Source organism: Ovis canadensis, chromosome 2 (assembly GCF_042477335.2).
Source record: "Ovis canadensis isolate MfBH-ARS-UI-01 breed Bighorn chromosome 2, ARS-UI_OviCan_v2, whole genome shotgun sequence".
NCBI classification, from domain to species: Eukaryota; Metazoa; Chordata; class Mammalia; order Artiodactyla; family Bovidae; genus Ovis; species Ovis canadensis.
The window spans coordinates 62,398,056-62,424,858 of record NC_091246.1 but is presented as its reverse complement, the minus strand read 5'-3'; the positions used below and the strand labels follow the sequence as shown (position 1 = coordinate 62,424,858).

Below are 26,803 nucleotides of genomic sequence, written 5' to 3'. Positions count from 1 at the left end.
AATTGGAATGGGTGTCCAAATACTCTGATGTATGATGTTCTACCTGACAAAAGACATTGAGTATCTCAGAAATATTTTTAAAATCACTGAAAAAGGATGGAAATAATAATAGAACTTTATAGCTTTTGTGACCCTGTGAACTATAGCAAGCCAGGTTCCTCTGTCCATGGAATTTCCTAGGCTAGAATATTGGAGTTGGTTGCCATTTCCTTCTCCAGGGGATCTTCCTGACCCAGGGACGGAACCCAGGTCTCCTGCACTGGCAGGTGGATTCTTTACCACTGAGCCATCAGGGAAGTCCTGTAAAATAGGAATGGGTGTCCAAATACTCAGATGCGTGATGTTCTACCTGACAAAAGACACTGAACATCTTATAAATATTTTAAAAATCACTGAAAAAAGGATAGAAATAATAAAAGAACTTTATAAATCAGAAACCAAAACTTTGGCCTTTTATTAATCTATTTCTTGTTGTATCTAATAGTTTCAGGGTCCCTAGGCTAAGATACCTTAAGTCCACTTAAGTTAACACAGCTTAAAACTTAATACAGATTAACACAATATATGGAGAAGGCAATGGCACCCCACTCCAGTACTCTTGCCTGGAAAATCCTATGGACAGAGGAGCCTGGTAGGCTGCAGTCCATGGGGTCGCTAAGAGTCGGGCAAGACTGAGTGACTTCACTTTCACTTTTCATGCATTGGAGAAAGAAATGGCAACCCACTCCAGTATTCTTGCCTGGAGAATCCCAGGGACAGGGGAGCCTGGTGGGTTGCTGTCTATGGGTCACAGAGAGTCAGACACGACTAAAGTGACTTAGCAGCAGTAGCAGCAGCAACACAATATAAAACAACTTAAAACTCTATATCTTTAGAAAAGTCACTAACTACACAACAGTTTTCAATTTCTCAAGGAAATGGGCTAAAATTACATATAAGACAAATGAGAACTATTAAAAAAAAAAAAACTCTAACCTTACCTTACAAATAGATCCACTATCTTCTTTTTAGTAAAATGACACTAGTGTTGCCAACATTGTTACAAATAGATTGGTTTTAATTCTGATCTCCCTTATTCTGGCTATATTTCCATAGTGATGGTAATAGGTAATAATGAAATACCATCTTCTACCTAGTTAAACCCACCCTTTACAACTCATGTCAAAAACCATTCGCTAAAGCCCCACAGTCTTCTGTGTCACTCTGCGTGTATCTCTAGTTCAATGCTCATCACACTGCACTGAGGTTACTTCTTTGGGAGGGCAGGACCATTTCTTAGTTATCGATATATCTTCTCCAGCCCACCTGCATCTCAGATTCAACCAAGAGCCCAAAATAATGCCTGGCAAATGATAAGATTCAATAATTTTTTTTTTAATTAAAGGAGATCAGAGAAAAAATTCTAATAAGCTTCTTCTATTTCTATAAGTAGAGGGAATTTGTGTTCATTGATTATGACCAACAGTAATTTTATGATATAACTTTTCGTTCTAAGAGCTGTAAAAAGCAAGCCTCTTTCAGCCAACGTAAGAACCTTTTCTATGGAAACTCTTGAACAAAAGCATTCATGCCCAGAGGAAAGTGAGACTGAGGTAGTACAGGGAAGGGCAGCATAACACTGCTCACACACATACACACATTCATAAATACATTATCATTACCATACTATAACAATAGGCTAAAATTAATTTCAAAAAACCTTCAAAGGGGAAAAAGAAGATACAAGAGGGCGATGTAAGAGAAAAGCAAAGGAGAAGGTAACAGTCACCTCTCTAATTAGCCTTAGGGAAAGGAGGATGAAGGTTTAATGGTGACTTTTTAGTACCATTCCATGGACTGCCTTCCTGAGTCATCATCTGGACATGGCAGAGGTAGGAACAAGGAAGGCAGCCTGAGGTGCTAGCCCTGGAGATCATTTAGTTCCCCATCCTGGGCATTTGCTCATCATTGTTAGAGAATAGCTGTATCATGTTTTAGACTTATACTATCTGTTTATAGTTCCTATAAATGGTCCCTCTATCTGTATTCCCCATTCTTGAATTTAAAATGATGAAAGGATCTCGGTCTTCAAGGACAATTTTATTCTCAAATTTAAAATAAGTAATCGGTACCTTGACTTTGTAAGGTTGGGCAGTCCTAATGAACTGGGAATGCAGGGTGCTCTCTGTAGATTCCTTTCTATTTCCTGAGCAGCGTCTTCGGTGAAGAGCAGGCTGGGACAGGCTTTGAGCAAGAGTGGTCACTTGCTGGCATGTGTTATTTTATTTTTAAAACAAAACAAAAAGGAGGAAAGATGGTTATGGTAACAACAAAAGTGGTAACAATTAACCTTTTGTTTCTCAGTTCAGTTCAGTCGCTCAGTTGTGTCCCACTCTTTGCGACCCCATGAACTGCAGCACGCCAGGCCTGTCCATCACCAACTCCCAGAGTCCACCCAAACCCATGTCCATTGAGTCGGTGATCCCATCCAGCCATCTCATCCTCTGTCATCCCCTTCTCCTCCTGCCCTCAATCTTTCCCAGCATCAGGGTCTTTTCCAGTGAGTCAGCTCTTCGCATCAGGTGGCCAAAGTACTGGAGTTTCAGATTCAACATCAGTCCTTCCAATGAACAGCCAGGACTGATCTCCTTTAGCATGGACTGGTTGGATCTCCTTGCAGTCCAAGGGATTCTCAAGAGTCTTCTCCAACACCACACTTCAATAGCATCAATTCTTCGGCACTCAGCTTTCTTCACAGTCCAACTCTCACATCCATACATGACCACTGGAAAAACCATAGCCTTGACTAGACTGATCTCGGTTGGCAAAGTAATATCTCTGCTTTTTAATATGCTGTTTAGGTTGGTCATAACTTTCCTTCCAAGAGTAAGCATCTTTTAATTTCATTGCTGCAATCACCATCTGCAGTGATTTTGGAGCCCAGAAAAATAAAGTCAGCCACTGTTTCCACTGTTTCCCCATCTATTTGCCATGAAGTGATGGGACCAGATGCCATGATCTTAGTTTTCTGAATGTTGAGCTTTAAGCCAACTTTTTCACTCTCCTCTCCCACTTTCATCAAGAGGCTTTTAGATAACAATAAAACCAAATATAATATTGCATCCTAGCAAATATCCAATGGTTCTGTCTCTCATTCAAGGTTAGTAATTAATTACTCATCCAACAAGAGCCTTTCATGACCCCTTCTTATTAAGCATACTCTTATTTCCTAACATCTTAAAGAACATCCTTTTTTGTCCCCTATTATATATCTGCATTCCTTCTCTATGTGGAAATTCCATTAGAATCAACAGATGTTCTATACCTGGAACAAGTTCAAAACAGGCAATAAAGATTCACAGGTCTGATAAGAGAAAGTTCCCATTCACAAACAGCTCCAAGGTTAAGGTTAAGCTAGAAAGTTATGGAATGTCTCCAGGTGTTACATAATATCACTACTGGAGTGGAATTCCAGTGGCTAGATCCAATAATAACATAATTAATTGCTTGTCAGTATGAAGCTTTCAGGCTTCCCAAGTGGCACTAGTTTGTAACTGCTACAATCTAATTTACTAGGAAACACAATAAACTCTATACTCCTTCACTAGAAAATAATTAGAGAAATGGGGAATTTCCTACCCATTTCTAGAAAGGGCATTAGAGGAACTCGCCCAACATGCTCCCCACTGGACTGTACCAATATCACAGTCAGTCCTATCTGCCCCTTGTAGCTTCATAGCAAGGCTTATTTTGTTTAAATGAAGGAGCTGATACCTCAAGTGTATGCTTATGTCTGTGAAATTCCAATAAAGGACACTTTCTCTGGGAGAACTGGGTTTCTTTCTGTTTTGCTTCCTCATCTCCTAAAGCCAAGTTGAGTTTTCACTTAAATTCATTCTTTTTAAATAAAGGTAAAAAGCAGCTTGATAGTCTAGACTTTTCATGTGATCTTTCCAGTGTCATCCCTCACAACCTTCTGGCATTGTCCAGCGACCAAGGCCTCCTGGTCACTGAAAAACCATACCCTGATGTCCACAGCACTATGCCTTGTATTGTTCCTGCTCTTCTTTCAAACAAAAATGCCGCAAACTATCTTTTCTAACATTTGCATTATCCCCCAATAAGAACTAAGCTTCAAGCCAGAATCATTCTCATCTGGAGGCTTCTGAATATACTAGTCCCCTCATTTCCACTGCCCTCCCTCCATTCTTGCCTACCCAAGATCTACCACTGTTCTTAACTGAAATGTTGTTTCCTCAGAGAGATATTCTCTGATTTCCCCATCTAAATCATTCTCTTTCAGTGCACACTTTTCTTTCTTCCAAATGCATAGAACAATTAAAATTTACTTATTAACTAACAAAGGAACTAAGCTCTTCAGTTTACTAATCTGGAAAGGCAATTTTAAAAAATGAGCGATATTTTCTCTGCTAATCAACTAACTAGCAACTCTAATTTTGATGTTTCCCTGGTGACTCAGAGGGTAAAGAATCTGCCTGCAATGCAGGAGACCCAGGAGATCCAGGAAGCTCCCCTGGAGAAGGAAATGGCAACCCACTCTTGCCTGGAGAATTCCATGTATAGAGAAGCCTAGTGGGTTATAGTCCATAGGGTCACAAAGAATCAGACACGACTGAGCGACTAACACCTCCACTTTCAGACTGTAAAAACTATGATGGAAAATAAAATACGTATAGTATGTATTTTTACATAGTACATTCTGCATACATCTTCCAATACAAGCCCTACACATGTTCCAAGTTTGTCATCTCCAGGCAATGTACTATTATGAGTTTATAGATGCAATCCTATTAAGCTTTACACATGTGTATTTTCAAAAGAAAAGGAAAGAACTGATCATCTCTCCCTCTAAACTTTCTCATCACATACTTCTATGTCAATATAGCACATTTTATATCCTGTTTTGTATTGTGGCTAGTTATTCATGTCTGTTTCCTCTAAGAGTTGCTAAAACTGTAAGTTTTTTTTTTTTAACTTTTTGTTTTTACATTATTTTACTTTATAATACTGTATTGGTTTTGCCATACATTGATATGAATCCACCATGGGTGTACATGCAATCCCAAACATGAACCCCCCTCCCACCTCCCTCCCCTAAAACTGCAAGTCTTTATGTTCATCCAGGCCAGCATGCTAGCATTTAGCACAGTAATTTACATGTAGCAAATATTCAATAACTATCAATAAACAGAATGTTGTTTGGAAAGCTTCCCACCTAAACTTCCCAAGCCATTTTTCTAAAAGTATAACTCCTAGAAATCATCAGTTCTACAAGGGTGCTTTTCAATTATACTACCTTATGTTTTCTGTAGAGGTTGTTGTAGAGGGCTCTGAAAGTTTTTCTAGTGTAGCTGCTGCGATATGCTCCACCAATAAGGTATTCTATTACCAGTCCGATGTCAATCAGCGTTATCCTGTAGCCTGAGAGAAGGGTATGCTGTAACAAAAACACGTGACAAATTGTAACTGTCAGTTCTCTTTGTCTCTCTTTTGTCATGTGACTAGAGCATAACCAAAGAGGGAGACATATTCTTTAACCCTAGAACAATGCTGAGACTCACAAAAGAAGTGAGAGCCCCGAATATCACTAATAACAAAACAATAACAAAATCAGTTGATGAATTAATACAACTAGCTACTGTTACAAGCTGCTTGTTCAAATGGGAAAAATTACTTAGCCTTAATATGTTTTTAGTTTCACAGACACAGAATGTCTGCTTATAAAGAGTACATTGACTCTCATTTCCTCTCTTTCTCATGCATACATACACTTTCAGAATAAAATACACTTAATGACTGAGTGACTTCACTTTCACTTTTCACTTTCATGCACTGGAGAAGGAAATGGCAATCCACGCCAGTGTTCTTGCCTGGAGAATCCCAGGGACGGAGAAGCCTGGTGGGCTGCTGTCTATGGGGTCGCACAGAGTCAGACACGACTGAAGCGACTTAGCAGCAGCAGCAGCAAAGAAAGCATAAAAGATTTTTTTAACTAGCAATGACAGAACTACCACAACAGAAATATAATCACTAGAGAAGACACTGGAGAATCCAAAATAAACATTAGGTTAAAATCATTAGCCTCTCTTGAAATGGCTATAACATCAAACACAAAAAAAATGAAAGGAAGCAGAACAAACAGAAGGAACATGAAACGGTGAAACAAAATGAAATATCAAAACATGAGGCTGTGCCAAGACAAACGGTATGGTTAGTAGGAGGCCTGAACAGCAGATTTCCAAGTACATGGTATTAGCCTAAATGAAAATTATTTTGATCCCTTAAAACCCACCTTAGTGCCTCTTCTGAACTGCCATGCATACATAGTATACTTTTATAGGCACACAGTGCTGAATAAGATCCTTGAAATGAACAGACTGTGAATAACATTCCCAAAGCTTTGAATAAGAAATAAGGTTATGTATATAAATAAATAATTTAATTTCTTTTTCACATTCATAATTTACTTTTGTAAGGAACACAAATAATGCTCTCATTTTTCTGCTAGTTAAAAGCATATCTAACTCTTTCATTCCTTTTTCTTCAGTTTACAAGAAAACTGTGATAGAATCAGAGTTTTAGGAAATAATCTAAGGAAAATTATTTTGACCCAGCATAAATCAACGCAAACTAAATTTACATCAGCATGGACACTTTTGCTTACTACTGATTTGCCAACTAAATATCTTCCTTCACAGTCCTTTCACTCTGGTTCTCTCATCAAGTCAACATAATCAGAAAGCCCACACTCTCCCCAACAATATATTAGGCTTTAGAATTAAGGCAAAAAAAATGTCTGTTAAAATCAGAAAGTTTTAGTAACTAATGGGAGGTCAGAGATGATTTTAAGTCTGACTTAACTCAAGGTGAAATGAGAACAGCATGAGTAAAATATAAGGAAAGATGGGACCAGTGGATTGGCCCTGGTTCCCTAGAACAACACACAGACTCACAAATGAAGTGAGAGACCCTGAGTTATCAATAATAGCCAAAATGAGAACAAAAACAACAGAAATCACATGCCTGTCCTTCAGTAAAGATAACACAACCAGAAAGTTTCATTTTCAACAGATATTATCATCATTGGCAATATTGTTACATCATGTTAGGCTGAAATTCTGCCTGGAAGTTTCTATGTCTACAATTCATGTTTTATAAGAGAAAATAATTATTCGCTCATGCCACTAACTTGGTGGGTCAAATCTTTTAAAACACAAAGTAAATTACAGGAAAAACTGTGAGTGTGATTTAGTTAAAACCATTCAGAGTCACAACTGTTCAAAGTGAAGTCTCTCAGTCGTGTCCAACTCTTTGTGACCCCGTGGACTGTAGCCCACCAGGCTCCTCTGTGCATGGGACAATTCACTAGAAAATCCAATACTATTCTTAACAGAGAAAAATCTGATAACACTTCACCACAAAGCTAAGACAACACAAGAAGAAATTTGTACACCTTCATAATAAGGATACCTGTTTTACATCTTGGACAAGATGATGCAAGAGCATATTGGTTGGTCCTTGTTTCTGTAATAAAGAACAAAAGGAAGAATTTTAATCACCATGTGTTGGGGAGGAATAAAAAACCTTTATTTCAGAATGTATAAATAATCCAGAATATTGACATTTTTCTTCAACATCTTTAGTAATGAAGCTTAAGCCAAATTAACTCTAAGAAAGTTATTTCCCAAGAAAAGATGTAATTAGACTGAAATATTTTTCAGTGTACAATGTATATATCTAGGTAGTAAGGAAGGCCTTAATTAACCTTGTGGCAAGAGGCAGAAACAAATTTTTAAAGTCTATAACTATCTTTTATTATTTATAAATCACACAATTACAATTCCATCACACAATTACACTGCATCAACAAGTACTGACTGAGCACTGGCTACACTCATTCAAGTTACTGAGGGTTCCACAAAGAATATAAGCACTTTCTTCACAGAATTTTTACAACCCAATATAAGAGTATGGTGCTTACACTAAAAAATAACCAACAATATGAAGAATATATTCAAAACAATGGCCAATGATCTGTATTATTATGAAGTGATTTGGGAGTGATCTGTGGAGTGATCAAGAAGATCTACAGATCAAAAGACTGTGGAGTGATCAAGAAGACAGGGCTTTAAAGAAAGGGGAGGATCCAAAGGCAAGGAAGAACATCTCAAGAAGGGTGCTTGACTTGAGCAACTCACGTCTTTACAAGGAGTAAGCCAGTCTAGTTTCAATAAAAGGTTTGCATAGGAAAATTGCAGGAACAAAATTTTAACAGTGTCCCTAGATTGAAGTGCTCTAATTACTCAATACAAGCAATTTGTTCTTATTCCCATCTTTGGCTTTAATTATGGTCTTACTATATCCTACTTCTGAAATTAGTTTATGCTTTTAATTTATGTATAATTAAATAAAGTGGGAAATGCAGAAATGGCCCTAGGATTTGGTAAGAATGTTTCTTCTTTGGTTGAAAAGTCTGTCTATTTATAAGCTATCTTTGTACATAAGCATTGAAGGAAACTTGAACATTCAAGATACAGTTGAAGCTAAATGTGGCTAATTAATAAGTAATCTTAAGGCAGCAACTGATAAATTGTTCCAGTACTCACTGTATTATAGAGCTCTTCCAGTCGGGAGATGGTAAGAAAGCGATGGAGGTTCACTCCATACTCTATTAAGAGCTTCACAAAATCAACTCGATCCATCATCAAGGCATCTAACATCGCTTGTTCTAGAGAGCCAGGCTTCAGAGGGGAGACATAAATAAGAGATATGGAAACAATTAAGAAAGCAGAAATAACTAAAGAGTTACATGTATTTGAACTCAAAACTATACAGACAAAAATAATCATAAAATACAATCTTACTAAGAAATGTTCAGGACCTAAGTGAGGAAATAACAAAAAGTAAACCAAAGGCCTAAAAGACCTTTTGAATAAATGTGTTCTTGGATGAAAAGACTGACTATGGTAAAGATCTTAATGTTTCCCAAATTAATGTTTGAAGTTAATAAAATTCTAATAAAAATCCAAGGTCTCTTCTTTCTTTCTTCTCCTTTTTTTTTTTTTTTTTTTGGTAATCTGGCATGTTCCCTTTTAAACTATACCTGATTTCTGGGTATAATGGCAAATTAAATACTCATTTACTTTTAATCCCACCTAAAACTTCACTAAAATTATAGTAAAGGGTTAAAAAAAAAAAAACAGAATCCACAAGAATAAGGAGGTCAAAAGTGAAATATTTCAGAAGTTGGAAAGCAGATGGCCCAATGGTAATTGACTTCGTAGTTCCCAGGAAATCAGAAAATGGAAGTTCCCAGAAACTGGAAAAAGAGCAAAGAACCAAACAACCTATGCAATAGAATTCTGGCAGCATAAATTGCTAATACTGGGACCTTTTCACTCATCTTCCCCTACTGACTTCGATAACAATAACAACAAGGCTTTTATATCTTCTAAGCAGGAGACTGGAGGATTTCTTTCTGACAGTGATGAATACAAGAGAAAAATATATGAATATGCTAACACTGCAAGTCTCCCAACAAATGGCAGCCAGATCACCCTACTGTGAAGCCCAAATCTACAGGCTCAGAATTTCTAATTATCTTCCTTTCGCCTACTTTTAAAAAAGAGTACAGGACAAACAGACCAAAAAACATCAACTAGGAAGAATCAGACAATAAACAAAGACGAAAACTTCAAAAGAACTATCATTAATATCCTCCAAAAAAACAAAGAAGATATATACAGCATGCTGTTTTTAAAAAGACAACAAATTTACCCTTAGAAATTAGTAACACACTACCAGAAACAAGGTGGCACTAGTTGTAAAGAATCTGCCTGCCAGCGCAGAAGATGCAAGAGACACAGGTTGGATCCCCGGGTGGGGCAGATCCCCTAGAGAATGGCAACCCACTCCAGGATTGTCGCCTGGAGAATTCCATGGACGGAGGAAACTCAAACTACAGTTCATGGAGCCACAAAGCGTCAGACTCAACTAAGCAACTAGAACAAGCACCAGAAACAAAAAGCTACATAGAAGGCATGAAAAATTAAACTTGAAGGCATATACCAAAGAAAAGATATAGAAGATAAGAGGAAAAGATAAGATTAGAGGAGGAGCCCATAGATCTAACATTTAAGTGATAAAATTCCTGAAAGAAAGCAGAAAAAACAGGAGAGGAAACTCCCCAGAAGGGAAACCCGTAAGTGCCAAGCTGAGAGCAAGTGTCCACTGTAATGGATATAAAGCTATAACAGCACACATCATTGTGAAACCTCAGGACATTGAAACACAGGAAGATTTCTTTTTAATCCCAGAGAAGAAAGAAATGGTCACAAAGGATCAAAAAACAGAAAGATTTTTCACTTCTCAACAGTCACTGCTGGGTGCTAGAAGCTAAGCATTCAAAATTCACTGGGAAAATTAGTCTCATTTTGAACTAAAATATATCCAAACATGTGAGGCCTCAATATTTTTATCTCCCATATTCCCTTTCTCAGAAATGATCAAATAAAGCAGTAAAGCAGGAAAGAACAAAACAGAGGATACAGAAAACAGGTGTTCTAACCAAGGAGGGCATCTCCAAGATGATGAAGGATAATAGCTCTGCACCAGGAATAGGAGGCAACCAGTCCAGATGGCACCAGTGAGGGCCACAGACAGAAAAGTTGAGGCATTAAGATTAATCAGAGGGACTTCTCTGGTGGGCCAATGGCTAAGACTCCTTGCTCCCAATGCAGGGGCCCCAGATTCAATCCCTGGTCAGGGAACAAGATCCCACATGGTGCAACTAAGAATCTGCATGCCTCAACTAAAGTTCCCGCATGCTGCAATGAAGATCCAGTGCTGCCAAATAAGTAAATACAATTTTTTAAAGTTTAAAAAAATAATGACTCAGAGAACTCAAACCAGGGCTCTGTAACAATCTAGGGGAGTGGGAAAGGGTGGGAAGTGGGAGGGAAGTTAAAAAGGGAGGGGACATACGCACATAATTCATATGTACATGAATTAAGCTAATTCATGTTGATGTATGGAAGAAATGAAACCAATATTGTAAAGCAATTATCCTTCAATTAAAAATAAACTTTAAAAAAACAAAGTTTAATAAAATAAATTATTAAAAGGAATCAGAAAACAGCAATATGACTTATTATTTAGAGATATGGAGATTTATAAATGTCAGAGCAGTCCAAAAATTTTCAGTTTTGGGCTCTTGTGGTTTGCAGGGTACAGAATTACTGTGTTTTTGGTAGCTTTTTAGTACCATTTGACATTTTAAACAATGTGCATGAATTAGTTAGACCCCAAAATAACAGACCTGTGGTATGATCACAGTTATATTTTTTAAATGAAATATTAATAGTGATTAGCATTAGCACTATGAATAATCTTTCTTCTTCCTGCTTTCCTCTGTTTTCACGAATGTCTACTGTGAGTATGCATTACATTTGAAAGCAAAAAAAATAAGATAAACTTTAAATTTTAAATAACAATATAAAAATCTACCCATTCAAAAAGTGAATAAAAAACCCTCTCATTTGCCTTTCCCCCAACATCTTTTGTCAACTTCAATTAGGCTGCAGATTCATAGAAAAATGTTTTCAAGAAGGCAACGTAGACAAAAGAAATGTCTTAGCGATCATGTGTACCCAGCATCAGATGCTACCCAGCTCCCCGAAGTAACCTATGTTTCCTCCAGTTTTCTCTTTGGTCCCTCTCTAACAAACCAACACACAACACGTTTCTTCAAAATAACTTCATTTTCATTATACCTTCCAGTGTTGTCCATAAATTAGGATATGTTTCTTGGCAATGTCCATTCTGTCCCAAGCCATTGCCAGATTCAATTGTTCTGATGCTGATAAATTCGTGCCTAGGGTAAAAGAAAGAGATCACATATTCTGTTTACAATATCAACATAAAAAGCACAAAGTGCCATGAGTGTAAAAAGAGGGAAGGAAGAACAAGTATAACCTTATTTAGACACTCACCCTTCAGCAGAGCTGTTAGGATTGCTAAGTCAAGGTCCTGTGACTCCTCAGAATCAGCATCAAAGATAGTAATCTGTAATAGTTGAAAAACAGAAAGCCATACATGTTGAGAACTAGCAAAGGAATGCTTTCAAAAATTTGCTTTTGTACTAATGAATTAAGTGAAACATTCTTTATTAATGTCAAAAATCACACAGTTAAAAAAATTCTTTTTTTCACTAATAAGAGGGAGAACTTTTAAGTAGGGTAATGCAGAATTGTGCACATGAAGGGGGTGAAAAATTAGAAAAATTCCAAGTATCTTAGAGGAAACATGCATGAAAGAACATTACTCCATTAATTTACTATTCATATGCTATAATAGAAACTCAGTGCCAATTCCTCACGTAAAGCAAACTATTCCTCATTTTGAAAGGATACAAAGTGACAGCCTTCCTTCCAGTCACCTAGCTTTAGAAATGAAGGCTTTTGCTTTTTAATGAGAAATGAATACTCAACGACTTGTCATAAGATAAATGAGGCACTTACAACACACCCAGTGAGCAGGTACAACAGATAGCACAGAAAACCTGTACAATGTCAAAGTCACATGCATCCTGGCACGTGACTCATTTTCTTAAGACAAATAAGGACATTTTTATGATAATAATAGGCCTTCTCCTGTTAATGCATGTATCTCAGTCTTTCCAAATGAAAATATATAGTAGAGGGAGCCGTTCATCAAAAAAGAGCCGAGACTGGCAAGGTCCAGTCTGAGATATGCCACTAACTAGCCAGTCTTGGGTAAATATTATAAAGCCACTGCATCTTGGGCTCCTCACCCACAAGAAGAGAGGAACTCACTAACTAATCTCTGAGGTCTCATAAAGACAGAAAAACTATGCTTCTACAATTCACACAAAGAGCCTCTCTACCTAATAGCCCCTCCATGTCCACGATTAAAATCAACCCTCAACTGTATAGGAGTTCAGGACCTAATTTCACTAATGTGTAAACCGTTAGCTGCCTCCACTTGTTTCTTCTTGATTATTACACCACTCCCTGGTTACTCTCCTTGATGACAGGAAGAGGTAAGTATAAGGGCGATCCCTTTAGCATGTCCTTTTCTTTACCTACTGACATTGTGGGGAATATAAAATGTGGTAGATCATATACAAGATTTCAACCCTGAGCCCCAATTTCAGTTCTACTATTTCATAACTGCATGCCTCTGGGCAAACCACTTAAAGTCTCTAGTCTTCAGTTCATTATCTCTGAAACTGAAATAAACAATCACTGCCATACTGAACTCACTCATGAGGATATTTCATGTAAAAAAAAATTATTGGAAAAAAATACATATATTGAAAGCACACTGCTAACTGTAGACATGGTTGCTGTTTTTGTTATTATTAGGTCAGCTAAAATCCCAAAGGGCTTTCACATCTGTTGAGCCATGCCTAGTTTAGACTGAACTTACTGGTTTTTTGGGGCCAAATGCTTTAATAGTACCAAAATCTTGTATAATTTGGTCCACCCTTCAAATTCTGGAAAGATCACTGTGAATCATAATATATCTGCATATTTAATGTAACTGTCAGCTACTTATCATCCCAGTCACTGATAAAAAAATTTTGATCAAAATGCCCTAAAAGATTAAAATCTCCTGAATCTGTATCATGTTCATAGTCCATAGTTTGTGGCCTCCATCTTCCAGCTGAGAGTACATTCTCACATTTTCACTATCCAGTGCATCCCCAGTGATTCCTGCAGGATATACTGAGGATATTGAGAAACGGTCATCTAAGCCAGCAACCTTGAGTTTATTTAAGGCAGGAAGCTGTTCCTTTACCCTCCAAAAATATTCACTTGTAATTTACACTAAATTCAATCACTTTCCTGTAATACTGTTACATTATCTAAGTTCTTTTTCCCAAGTACCATTAGGAATCTGAAGATGGTTCCAGAGAAGGAGGGAACAAAAAGTCAAGTTCTGTAGCACTATATACAACCAAGTTAGAAATGAAAAAAAAAAAAAAAAAGTGTGAAAATAAATGTCACAATTGTTGAACATTCACTAGTGCTCATGCTCAGCAGCTCAGCCATATCTGATTCTTTGTGACCCCAGGGACCGTAGCCTACCAGGCTCCTCCATCCCCGGGATTCTCCAGGCAAGAATACTGGAGTGAGCTGCCGTGCACTCCTCCAAGGGATCTTCCCAGCCCAGGGATTGAAGCCAAGTCTCCTGTGTCTCCTGCACTGCAGGCAGATTCTTCAGCTCTAAGCAATCAGGGAAGCCCCCTGTTGAACATTAGCAGTTTCTAAGTTGGTCAAGTCGTCAGCTCATGATACTCACAGAATCCCTGTGCACCATGCACTCCATCAGGATCTGGAAAAGGTGCCTGGACTGCTTAAGGCTAAAGTTGAAGGTGCTCTGCATCATGCAAATGATCTCCTCCTTCACCTGAGGACGCAGGGTCCTGGGAGAGAGAGAGGCGGCCGTGACTCGGCACGATCGAGAGAGGGGGCAAGCCAAAAGTTCAGCACAAGTACAGCATCACTGCGCCTGTCCACGTGATGGAGGTGTCTATGGACAGCTGCATCAAGAGACAAGTGAGTGGGAGGAAGCAAAGCGGAGCACCAGCATGAGGAGAAGGCTGAACATTAAAACAAGCATGGACTCATATGCCATGCCCCTGGGAAGAAAGCACTTGGGGCAGGTTTTTCAGCTGACAGATTTCCAAGGGGCTATGAATCTCCAGAAATTATGGGCATGGTATCCTTCAAGAATCTGACATTCCAATCATGTAAGAATCACTTGTCTAGGGTAACTTTAGGAAAGAGAGAGGTATAACCAAAGAGGAAACGGGTAGAGGGTGGAAGTGGGCTGAAAGGGGAGAAAAACTGTAAGGGAAAAGTCATCAGAGAACAGCTATAGCTTAAAGTGAATGCATGTTTTTTAAGCAAATGAGCGGGGTCAACATTTCAGTTCCTGGGCCCTGTATTTACTCATGCGGCAGAAGTACCGTGCTTTTGAAATTGAAAGAATCACACTGGGTTTAGGGATGGCTTAGAGAAAAACTCCTATTTTGAAAACAAGAAAGAATTAAAACCTCAACTAAGTACAACATATGCTACAAAAATATCAGGATATCGATTTCTCTAATTTCTGCTATATTTACTGACAGCAATTGAATTCAAAAGTGACTACCATAGTGGTCTTCTCCTTCACTCCCCCGGATATGTTTTCCCTAAGCTCAGACAAGGTTCAAAGTCCTTTGTAGATACAAGCCATTCTACAGCTAAAGAAGCGGTAACTTGCATCACTGGAGGGCATTTTGGTGTTGCTTTAATAAATACAAAAATCACTGAAAAATGAATTCCAATCTCAACCCATCCTCCAAGATATCCAGAGAATTCCGGTCCCTGTCCTCTAAGGATATCCATCCCACATGAGAGCAGAGCTTAGGAAGAGGAAAGAGTCAGCACAGTTTTAGAAATGAAGGCTCAACAGCTCACCCTTCGTCTGCTAAGTGTTTATGGGTGAAGGCCAGGAGGTCAGCTGCCCTGCCTGTGCCTTCGCACACCACCACCGGGTCTTTGTCTTTCACAGTCTCCCACACTGAGAGGATGACATTGGGGCCACCTTCCACCACCAGCCCCACCACGGGCACGCCTTGTCCAGAGCCTATTTCAGATGACAAACAGTATCACATTGTTACAAAGGGATGCTATCAGCAATGCCAATTTCCAGACACAAGCCTTTCAATTACCGCGTATATTCCTTATTTAAACTAGCCATTCTCTTCTGTGACTCAAGTTTACTTAGTTCAAGGCCAAGTCAGAAGCTTGGACTTTAAATAAAAGTAGCCACAAATATGGTTAGAGTATCTTCTCCCAGTTAAAAAGGTATCTAAAGGCTTCCGGTAATTAAAAAATAATAATAAGTAGTAGTCTTCAAGAAATTAACTTTTTATTGTGGAAATTTTCAAACATACATCAAAGAAAACAGAATGATATAATGGATCCCAATGTATCCATCACTCACCTCAAAAAAATGATCAAGCTGTTGACAATTCAATCAACTTTTAATAGAGGTTACTTCTAAGAACAGAATGGGATGGGTAAACCTCAAAGACTTTTATATTTCAACGTATTCCATTTTTCACTAGTTGGCTTTCTTGTCAGACTACATATTGCTTTATTAAAGTAAGGAAGACAAAAAAGGAAAGACTGTGGAGTCATTCTTTTTAAAGATCTTAAGCAAACAAAAGTTACAGATTGATATGTCCAGTATGATCCTATTTAAAACCCTATTTAAAATTTTAAAACTATATATATAGGTATATATTTTATATATACATATATACATACCTATATGTACAACATGTTTTTATATTTACATAAATAACCAGAAAATTCTGGGATGATATACATCAAATTATTAATAGTGAAGGGAGGGGAAGATTTGGGGAAATGTTGACTGTTTATAGGCTTTTTCTTTGATTTATCTTTTACATCACATGTGTATTGATATATTTAATATTTAAATCAATTTTTTTTCCCCAAAAAGAAGGAAAACTGGCGGGCAACACCATGCCCACACCTGAGCAACAGAGGACTTCACTCTGGGTTCCGGGTTCTACCACGCCCTCCTCTGGCCAAGCCCTTCCCCTCACAGTGAGGAGTCTACAGGGTCAAGGTTCAAGGGAAGCCTGTGCTCCCTGTCCTACACTGGACTGTACTAGACTCCAAAATTCTTGATTCCAGGGGCTGCTTGAGCCTCTGCCCCAGGGATGTACTTGTCAAAGCAAGAGGATTTGGGGGGAGTAGGGCTTGGACATATAGATTGGGGTGTCTAGGTGACAACATCTATGTCAGGCCCAGACATTATGAGATTGAGCCACAGCAAGGAAGAGAAGCAGAGAGTGACCTGTAAACCAGGGACCGAGGTGCTGGTTCTGCTTCACCTCCATGATTTCGCTTTGTACTCCCCAGAATCCAGGACTCTAACCTCAAATCTGGCCTTCCAGCTATATACACAAAGGTAAAAGGATTAAACATTATTTTATTATGTTTTTAATCTTGTTATTTGTGTTTGTTAGCTTGATTTAAAACTTTTAAATATTTAAACAAACAGTATGTGGGTTTCCATGTGCACCTTGTCCTGACTCTACAAATGATAGGAATGGGCCTCTTAACCCATTGTTTTTAATATTTCACTTCCTTTCCTTTTCTACATAACTCCACCTCCTTATTACTTTCTCCTTGTCACTAAAAATCAGACCTAAGATGTACCAATTGATAGGCATAATCTTCTTGTAACATCATCTTATAAAAACTAAATTCAAATTCTAGGTTTTTATTTGGAGAAGAAAGGGATAGCCTTCCATATCAGGAGGGATATGTTCTCCTGAAATCATACAGATGAAAAAGTTAACAATGGTTATTTTTCATAGTAAGATTATAGAAGGCTATCTCTTCTTTCTATGTTTTCTTTATTTATCTGAATATGAGAGTATATAATACTTTTATCATTAGAAAAAGAAATCAGTAAGGGTATTTTGCAGGAGAGAGAAAAAATAATTCAATTTCAGTTAGGGACATCTTTCTTGAAGCAATAACTAATCTCCACAAAAATAAATATATTTATTATTATTTTCTACAAAAAGAATCTTATTGATGCAACTAATTAAATCTGTTATAAAAGGAAAACAACTGTGAAGTTCTTGCTTATAAATCTCATGAGAGAGCTGACTCTACTCCTGACTCTCAGTTTAAGCACATTATAGCTCCAGATGAAAACCTCCTAGAATAGGCATCCCAGGAAAGGGCACTCTTCTCCAAGACTTGGATTATGAAGACATGCAGAGTCACCCAATCCTATGCTTTCCATCCTCAGAGGCCTACAGCACAGGAACTGACATTGGCCACATTTCATATGGATGAACCCAAGGATTTCTACAGCAACTTTATGAGTCAGCCTTTTTTTTTGGATAAACATTCTCTCTCAGTATCAAGGGTTTACCAAGGACTACAAGAAGCCCAGGTGGACCTCTCCACAGCAGTGCCCCGAGACAGGACCTGTCGGCTGAGGCCCTGTGGGTACTCACAACTATGTATCTTCTGCAGAGAGAGGTACTTTTCCAAGTTCCTCCTGAGCTTCATCTCATTGCCATACTTGCCCACAGTGCCATCATCAGACAGGATAAAGTGGGAGTGCATGCAGTTGAGTGTTGTGAGCTTGCTGAGGGGGTTTCCCAGAGTCTGGTACAGGCACACTACCTGCAAGATAGCAAGAACAAGGGTCAGAGGTCCTTCCTGGGCCGACTGCTCCAAAGGCCTCTGTAGTGTTTGTGCACTACAGAGTTCTGGTCCATGCCAAAAAGTACTACTAGCTACTAAGAGCAGTGCCTCTCAGACTATCTGCAGTGAAGACTCAATCTGAGTTCCTTTATTTTTTATTTTTCTATGGATGGATATGTAGTCCTATAGTGCATGACTAGTCTGCAGCTTGTGCTACATTAGACTCGTGACACAAGTTCAACGACACTCGCACACACAGCAACATGAGAACACTTACCATATGCTTGGAGTCACAGCACTGTTACATTGCTAAAAATGCTTCCAAATAGTTACTTTCAGTTTCTCTACTTACTTTGTCTGATATCATTGAAAAAACAGTTCAAGGATCTGCACTGATACGCAGAGCACATCAGTGTTCAGAAGCTATGCCTTTAAATAGATCTATTTCAGAATAATATTTGGACACTGATTTATGTTTCTAGTATCCCAAATGAAGTGAAGAGTAAATAGACATGTATCCACATTCAGTATAAATTACCCAGATCCATGGAATTCACCAGGCAAGAATACTAGAGGGGGTTGCCATTCCCTTCTCCAGGAGGTCTTCCCAACCCAGGGATTGAACCTGGGTCTCCTGCATTGCAGGCTGATTCTTTACCATCTGAGCTACTAGTGAAGCCCCTTATTAATATTTACTGATTTTTCCATAAACTACTCCAATTCTTATTTGTTTCCAGGGAGGCAAGCACAGCACAGTCATTTGGTATCCGTGGGGGGTCAGTACCAGGACTGCTCATGGATACTACAGTCCATGGATGCTCGGATCCCTCAGATAAAATGGCATAATACAGTCGACTTTCATATCCTCCAGATCCATGGTCGGTTGAATCCTGGGGATCCAGCGTTGGTTGACTCTTCAGATGCAGAATCCACACACAGGGAGGGGCAACTGTGTTTAGAGTCTAAGAGTCCTAATTTAAGGCTAGACTCTTCTGCTTTCTAACTTTAAATTTGGGTAATACCTGCTTCCTTTCTCAGGCTCATTTTCCTCACGTGTAAGTAATATTAACGGTTCCTATAGCAGAGGGTTGCTGTGAGGTGTTAAAGAAATAAAGGATATAAAAAGTACCATAAATGTTAAAACATTAGTCTTTAAAAGTTACTTTTACAATTCCTAAGCATGACACTGAGGCTAGAAGCCAAAAAGAAAATGATTGATAGATTTAACACATTTTCTTATATATGGAAAGATTTCATAAATAATACAAATTAAAATCTGGGAAATGCAGCAAAATAGCAAACAAAAATGCTAAAATGAATTATAAAAGGTCTTTCAACATTTTTAGCTATGCTTAAAAGTGTCCAGAAACCACATGAAAAGATGTGGAACCTCACTAGTAATCAGAGAAATGTACTTAAGTACAATTAGGTATTAATTTATACCTATCAGAAAAGCAATGTTTTCTAAAAAGCCAGAATATCTCTGAAGCCAGGAATGGTACAGAAAAATGGGCATCCTCATGCCCTGTTGTTAGGAATGGAAACTGTTATCATCTTTCTGGAAGACAATGAGTCACTTTTTTTTCAAGATATAGTTGTGTTTTTTTTGTTTTTTTAGTTTTTATTGGAATACAGTAGGTTTACAATGTTGTATTAGTTTCTGCTATATAGTAAGTGAATCAGCTATATACGCATATTCCCTCTTCTTTAGCTTCCCTTCCCTTTTAGGTCACCTCAGAGGAATGAGTAGAGTTCGCTAAGTCTGACTCTTTGCGACACTATGGGCTGTAGCCTGCCAGGCTCCTCTGTTCATAGGGATTTTCCAGGCAAGAATACTGGAGTGGGTTGCCATTTCCTCCTCCAGGGGATCCTCCCAATCCAAGGATTGAACCCCCATCTCTTATGTCTCCTGCATTGATTGGCAGGAGGTTCTCTATCTCTAATGCCACCTGGGAAGCCACGGATGAGAGTTGGGAAAGCTATTAGAATTACCCAGGGGGTTAAGTTTGAGGCATGAGCAGAGAGAATTTCAGGGTTAGTGCGGGGTTTGGGGCCTGAGCAACTGCAGGTAAGATTGTCACTTTCTAAGACAGGGTAAGAGAGGTAGCATGAAGTCAGGAATTGGTTTGGGGCATATTACACTGAAGATGTCTACAGGTATCCAGGTATAGTGCTAAGATGGCAAGTGGATATATGTTTATTTCCTTTTGCTATGAAAGAATTGTCTACTTACATCTCTTCCAATAAGATCTTTCCGGTTCTCAATGACACCCCAAGGAGGGATTCCAACTGTCCAGATTTTTCTCAAGGACTGCGACGAGTGGGCTTTCAGGGCATCCCCAACATGTTTGGACACACCTATGAGCAACCAGGTTAGAAGTCAAACTTTAACTCACAAATCACACAAAACACTGCAATTGCCAGAAAGAGAATAATAGACAAGCATATGCAAAAGACTGTTATCAGGGAAAGTTGCTGGCACACAGGAATTACAAACATAATAGTTTCACTGTCCTCAAAATCCTCTGTACTCTGTCTATTCATCCTTCATTCTCCCCAGTCCTTGATAACCACTGATCTTTTTATCGTCTCTATAGTTTTGCCTCTTCCGGAATGTCATATAGTTGGAATAATGCACTATGTAGCCTTTTGAGATTGGCTTAACCTGCCTTTTAATTGCAAATACTACATTACACCACTTACTCTTTTTAAGTAGAATCTGACTCTGTATGCGTCATTAGCACAGGAGAAAAAAAGCAAAAACCCAGCATATTGCATGCATCTGAAGCATAGCACTTTAATCATTTTCTTCTCTCTGGCATCCTCCCCTCCAGCCAATCTTTTGCACTTTTCCCAGTCATCTTCTAAAACTGGGGTTCTGGACCACAGAACATATATCAGTACCAACAGAGATTCAGATCCATAGGTTTGGCGTGGATTACCAGGATGGACGTAAGTCTGAGTGCTCCGGGAGTTGGTGATGGACAGGGAGGCCTGGCGTGCTGCGATTCATGGGGTCGCAAAGAGTCGGACACGACTGAGCGACTGAACTGAACTGAACTGAACCAGCATGTGGTGGTGACAGTTTTTCAGCGGCCCACATGTGATCTTAACACATATTACCTGCTAAGACTCCATAAAACCTGATCGGACAATATCATTCCCTATTCATTCTTCTGTTCAAAAATCTTCTGAGGGCTCCCTGCTACACAGAGAATAAACCTCAGCCCAAATAGCATGGTACCCAATCTGGCTCCAGTCTCTCTTGGCTGTCCCCGTGCTCTGCCACAAGGCACATCCAGCTAGGAGGTGTATCACCACTCTCTGCACGTGCCTTAATCTCCAGCTATGTTCCCGGCCTTGAACTGCCACCTTGGCCTAGAATGCTTCTTTCTAGCCTTTTCTCAAGGGAAGAGTATACATCCTCCAGCAAGCCTTTTTCTCAGGTTTCCCAGCTGGAAATGGAATTTGTCTTTCTCCTCCTTTTACTCCCAAACACTTTCTTTGTATCTCAACTATGGCCCATTCAGCATCAATTTTTGGTTAGTTATTTATTGTCTGTTTATCACAGTCACGCACTTCATCACTAAACCCAGGGGCCATATCTTACTCATCTTTCATCCTTGAGTAAGATGGACAATCTGCTGGAGAATGAATAGGCTACCCACTGGGAAGATCCACTGGAGAATGAATAGGCTACCCACTCCAGTATTCCTGGGCTTCTCTGGTGGCTCAGCTGGTAAGAATGCACCTGCAATGTGGGAGGCCTGGGTTCAATCCCTGGACTGGGAAGATCCCCTGGAGAAGGGAAAGGCTACTCACTTCAGTATTCTGGTCTGGAGAATTCCATGGATTGTATAGTCCATGGGGTCACAAAGAGTCAGACATGACTGAGCAAACTTTCAAGAATCATCTGGGGATGTTATCAAAATGCAGTTTTTTTATCCCACTCATCTGGGGAGCCTGGTATCTATCTGGGTTACCATCAAGCTCCTCGGTGATGCTGATGTTACTGGTCCAGGAACCACTTCTTGTGTAGTCAGGCCCCAAGGAGCTGTGCTTGAATCAAGTCAGACCCTGGTTATTGTTTAAGGAAGCTCCAAAGATATCTCATTTATTTTGTTCATATGAACTATATCAATAGTTTTCACACTATTATATTTGCATTCCTTAATTGACCCTAAACTAAAATAATAAATTTTTAAAAGGCAGTAAGTAAAGCACGTGATGTAGTTAGCTATTCAAAGAAAAAACTATGACCAAGTTTACCTTTTCCTGAACTCAATGAACTTCCCCACCCACCCCTTTTTTTTTTTTAACTGGAAATAAAATAAGTACTACACACTGGACTTAGAACTCTGCAACCTTCACTTTCTTTTAAGAATGTGAAAAAAATAGTACCAGAGGTTACCCATTGGTGACAGGCTCTAAATCCCTTGGTTTTATTTTTTCTTCATTTTTTCAATCACTTGCTTTCCTTTTTAGTCAAAAGAAATGATTTCTTATCTTAGTACCTGTTGCTCACTTCTTAGACAAACGTGTAGGCCCTGGCCTCTGCCTCACAGCCAGGGAGGCGCATCTTGACCCAGCCTGTATGTCAGAACACGCACGTGCCACGGGTGCTACAGGCAATAAATGGTACAGAAATTAAGGAGCAAAAGTGAGTTGAGATAGACAGCGCTTCCTGGGTATGTTAGCATCTAATGTCGATCCTAAAGGATGGGCAGAACTTAATAGGAAACACTGGCTAAAACATCCCAATTAGAAACAGAGAGAAGTAAAGGGAAGATGGAAAGCTACAGGAGTGATATTGTGACTTGTAATAAAAACTATTTAGTCTATCAGAGACACAGAGCTCCTCAAAACCCTGGAGTTTCCTAAGTGGTAAGAGTGACAGATGGTTTTGTTATGTTAATGAGACAATTTTTGAACCTATTGTTGTGGGTTGGTTTCCAGGATAACCAACCATCCTTGTGATTAGAGGGTTGGAACTTCCAGTCCTATCCCCAACCTCTGGGGAAGGGAAACGAACTGGATATTGAGTTCAATTATCAATAGCCAATAATTGAATCAATTATGCCCATATAATGAAGCCTATGGGTTTCCCAGGTGGCTTAGTAGTAAAGAATCTGCCTGCCAATGCAGGAGATGCGGGTTCCACCCCTGGCTTGGGAAGATCCCCTGGAGAAGGAAATGGGAAACCACTCCAGTGTTCTTGCCTGGGAAATCCCATGGACAGAGCAGCCTACAGTTTGTAAGCTACAGACTGTAGCCTACAGCAGGCTACAGTCCATGGCTTGCAGAAGAGCTGGACATGACTCAGTGACTCAACAACAACAAGAACAACAATGAAGCCTCCTTAAAAAACAAACAAACAAATGCAAAAACAAAACAAAACAAAACAAAAAACAGGCTTTGGAGAGCTTCCAAGTGGGTAAACATGTGGACATGGGAGGAAGGCACAGAAGCTTCGTGCCCTTTCCCACAGGTGCCTTGTCCTATGCAACGCTTCTATCTAGCTGTTCTTGAGATACATCCTTCTATAATAAACTGGTAATCTAATGAGTAATTGGTTTCCTGCATTCTGTGAACTACTTTACTAAATTCATCAAACCCAAGGATCGGGTAGTGGGAAGTGAAAGTGTGAAAGTGTTAGTCACTCAGTTGTGTCCAACTCTTTGCGACTCCATGGACCATAGCCCACCAGGCTCCCTCTGTCTATGGAATTCTCCAGGCAAGAATACTGAAGTGGGTTGCCATTTTCTTCTCCAGGGGAAATCAGGGATAGAACCTGGGTCTCCAACATTGCATGCAGGCTCTTTACCGTCTGAGCCACCTGATTTGCAGCCAGGGAGTCAGAAGCACAGGTTAACAACCTGGACTTGAGGCTGACATCTGAAGTGAGGACAGTCTTGTGGGACTGAGCCCTAAACCTATGGGATCTGATGCTGTTTCCAGGTAAGTATTGTCAGAACTGAGTTGAACTGTAGGACACTTCAGCTGGTCACATGGGAACTGGTGTTAGAACTGTGATGGGTTAGTAACAGATTGGTAACAGGAGTTTGTGAAGTTACTAATTCTCAACCCCGGCTACACATTAGACATCCTTCAGAAGTTCCACCCTGAAAAACTCTAATTAATTTGGAGTAGAGCCTGTGCATTGTATTTTTGTAATGCCTCCAGATGATTTTGTAACACACATACAGTTCATAAAAACTGATGCAAAAGAGTCGGGTCAGAGGTTCAGGGGCTACTAAATGAAGTTTCTGAATGCCAGATTTCAAGGAATATAAGACTCAGATAGAGATAGTATGTGAAAAGGTAGTTATGTAGTTAATTATCTCCTCATGCCCCATACACTCAATACAATTGTTGCACACGTCCCTGCTTTCCAATGGCTGAGAACGTGACCATGGCGAGTTTAGCTCATGTCTATGCCCACACACTACACACTTGCATGGAGTCCATGTCCTTTGTAACCTTACAATAGTCCAAAGCTCATGAAAAACTATTTTCTTTGGTAAAAGTCTACAAAGTTATATTAAAATAGGAGATTTTAACAATGGTAAAAACACAGTCCAGGAAAGGTCTATGATTCTTCTGGGTTTCTTTTCCAGTTGCTACAGTTTCGGTCTTCCTCCCTCATGCTGCCTATATCTCCTGGGAGCACTGCAGAGCAAACTTAAGTGCTATACTGCCTGATTCCGTTTTAAAAGGAATTACAGAAAAAGAAAAAAAAAAGAGTGAAACAGGGAATGTGCCTTACCTGTATTAATGCCTTCAGTTATTATCCATGCTCCTGTTGTCTCTGCAGCTTTGACCAAACCTTGGCTGAAGATCTCTTTAAGTTTTGAGGGCATCTTGAAGTTCTGGATACCACCATGGACGGAGATTACCAGCTTTGGCAGTTCCATCTTCCACTCTTTCAACATTAAATGTAACAGGTGATCCAACTTTGTGTCATAAGAAGTTCTAATATACTGGAAGATATACAGAGACACGTACACATAAAACAGTGGAAAAGACATGCCAATTCACAATAAGCACACAGCAGGGCAACTGAAATGCCAAAACTTAAAAGAAAAGTGCCTGGAATCTCTTTAAAAGTTCATCTTCCTATGATGGAAATATTTACTTTGAAAGGATCCCACACCCCCTTGAAGTTCCTTCTGGGAATTACAAGTCACGGCAGGAAGGTTTCCTCTGGTTTTCAGCGTTGGTCCATCAATGTTCTCTAGAAGGTCTGAGGTGAGGCAGAAAAATGTCAAACTGGCAAAAACCATTACTCCAGTAAACCCATTTTTAAAACTTGTTTAGAAATAAGTGAAATGAGGCTTTTCATAAATGTTATGGCTTTTCTTAATTTACTTGGTCATTTCACATATGTGCATTTTTTTTCATCCACTATTGACAATTACTGTACATCCCTTGAGATGCATATACTTACATGTTTGCATAATTTAAATTAAGATCCAGGAATATGTATATTTATTTCAAATTTTACATTCTAATGACATTATTTATATATACACACATATATATATATATAAAATCTCTCCAAAAACTTTTTTTCCCTAAAATATACACTTTTCACAAAAGGGTCAATATAACCAAACAACAACAACAAAAAAATGAGACGAAATCAGACAGTCCCAGAATCATTTGTCATTTTGCCCAAAATTAAAAAGTGTATGACTGGTTTTCTTTTCCCAGCCAATGCAGCCACTTACAGATTGTTAAAATCATATTGAGATGAGTGTGAGCCAACCAACAGCAAGAATAAGTCAGATTTATAGGATAAGAGCTACAAGAAACCATGAACCTATAACCACAGGTAGAGATCGCCATAGATATGCAAACAGGAATTATCACATGATCCTCCAGAATGTAATAGTGACTTAAAACAATGGTCTTCACCTTTAAAATTTAAAACAATTGTCTTCACCTTTGAAATTCTTAAAATATAATCCCTTTATTTCATAGTTAAAATATTAGGAATTCTGAACATGAGGATGATACAAGCCATCAGAGAATGCATTGAATAGTAGAAAGAATCTAAGGGTAACTAGGATTCAATTTACAAGTGAGGAAACTGAGTTACCATGGCTTTATCATGTATACAAATAGCACTGGACCTTTGTGCAATGGTTTATGTTGCTCCAAGCAATAAATAAAGGCGGAGAAGCAGCTCCGGGTTAGTTCTCCTTCTATCGCAACTCTTTCTCCCAGGTAGCACTCTCTTTCAACCATTAAGTACTTTTAGTCTTAGAAGATACTTCTTGAGATTTCAGGATAAACACCTTTCATTAACTAAATTATCAGCAGCAGAGGCTTTTCTTCCAAAAACCAACCAAAGGCGATGCTAAGGGTTAACTACTCTTACCTTCCCCTCCTCCTCCTTTATAACTAACTCACCTCCAATTCTTTGTGGAAGGAGGTGGGAGGGCTAACAACTGGGAAGGCAAATGCAGCCAGAGGGATGAGTAACCAGCTCTTACAAGCTCTCCTGCTATGCACCCTAAGACTGA

The 26,803-nt window shown here is 39.0% G+C and overlaps 1 protein-coding gene across 2 annotated transcripts in view; it reads right to left on the bottom strand.

Moving 5' to 3' along the window:
• Nucleotides 1–26,803, bottom strand: part of TRPM6 (transient receptor potential cation channel subfamily M member 6) — a 122,673-nt gene that overhangs the window by 68,230 nt on the left and 27,640 nt on the right. For both annotated transcript variants that reach the window (XM_069576352.1, XM_069576354.1), the window contains 11 exons: nucleotides 25,042–25,255; nucleotides 20,509–20,633; nucleotides 18,083–18,254; nucleotides 15,489–15,657; nucleotides 14,326–14,449; nucleotides 11,991–12,063; nucleotides 11,772–11,872; nucleotides 8,607–8,741; nucleotides 7,471–7,524; nucleotides 5,297–5,437; nucleotides 2,112–2,246 (listed from right to left, as the gene is read on the bottom strand). In XM_069576352.1, the coding sequence (XP_069432453.1) occupies nucleotides 2,112–2,246; nucleotides 5,297–5,437; nucleotides 7,471–7,524; nucleotides 8,607–8,741; nucleotides 11,772–11,872; nucleotides 11,991–12,063; nucleotides 14,326–14,449; nucleotides 15,489–15,657; nucleotides 18,083–18,254; nucleotides 20,509–20,633; nucleotides 25,042–25,255 (1,443 nt within the window). The remainder of the gene's footprint in view (nucleotides 1–2,111; nucleotides 2,247–5,296; nucleotides 5,438–7,470; nucleotides 7,525–8,606; nucleotides 8,742–11,771; nucleotides 11,873–11,990; nucleotides 12,064–14,325; nucleotides 14,450–15,488; nucleotides 15,658–18,082; nucleotides 18,255–20,508; nucleotides 20,634–25,041; nucleotides 25,256–26,803) is intronic.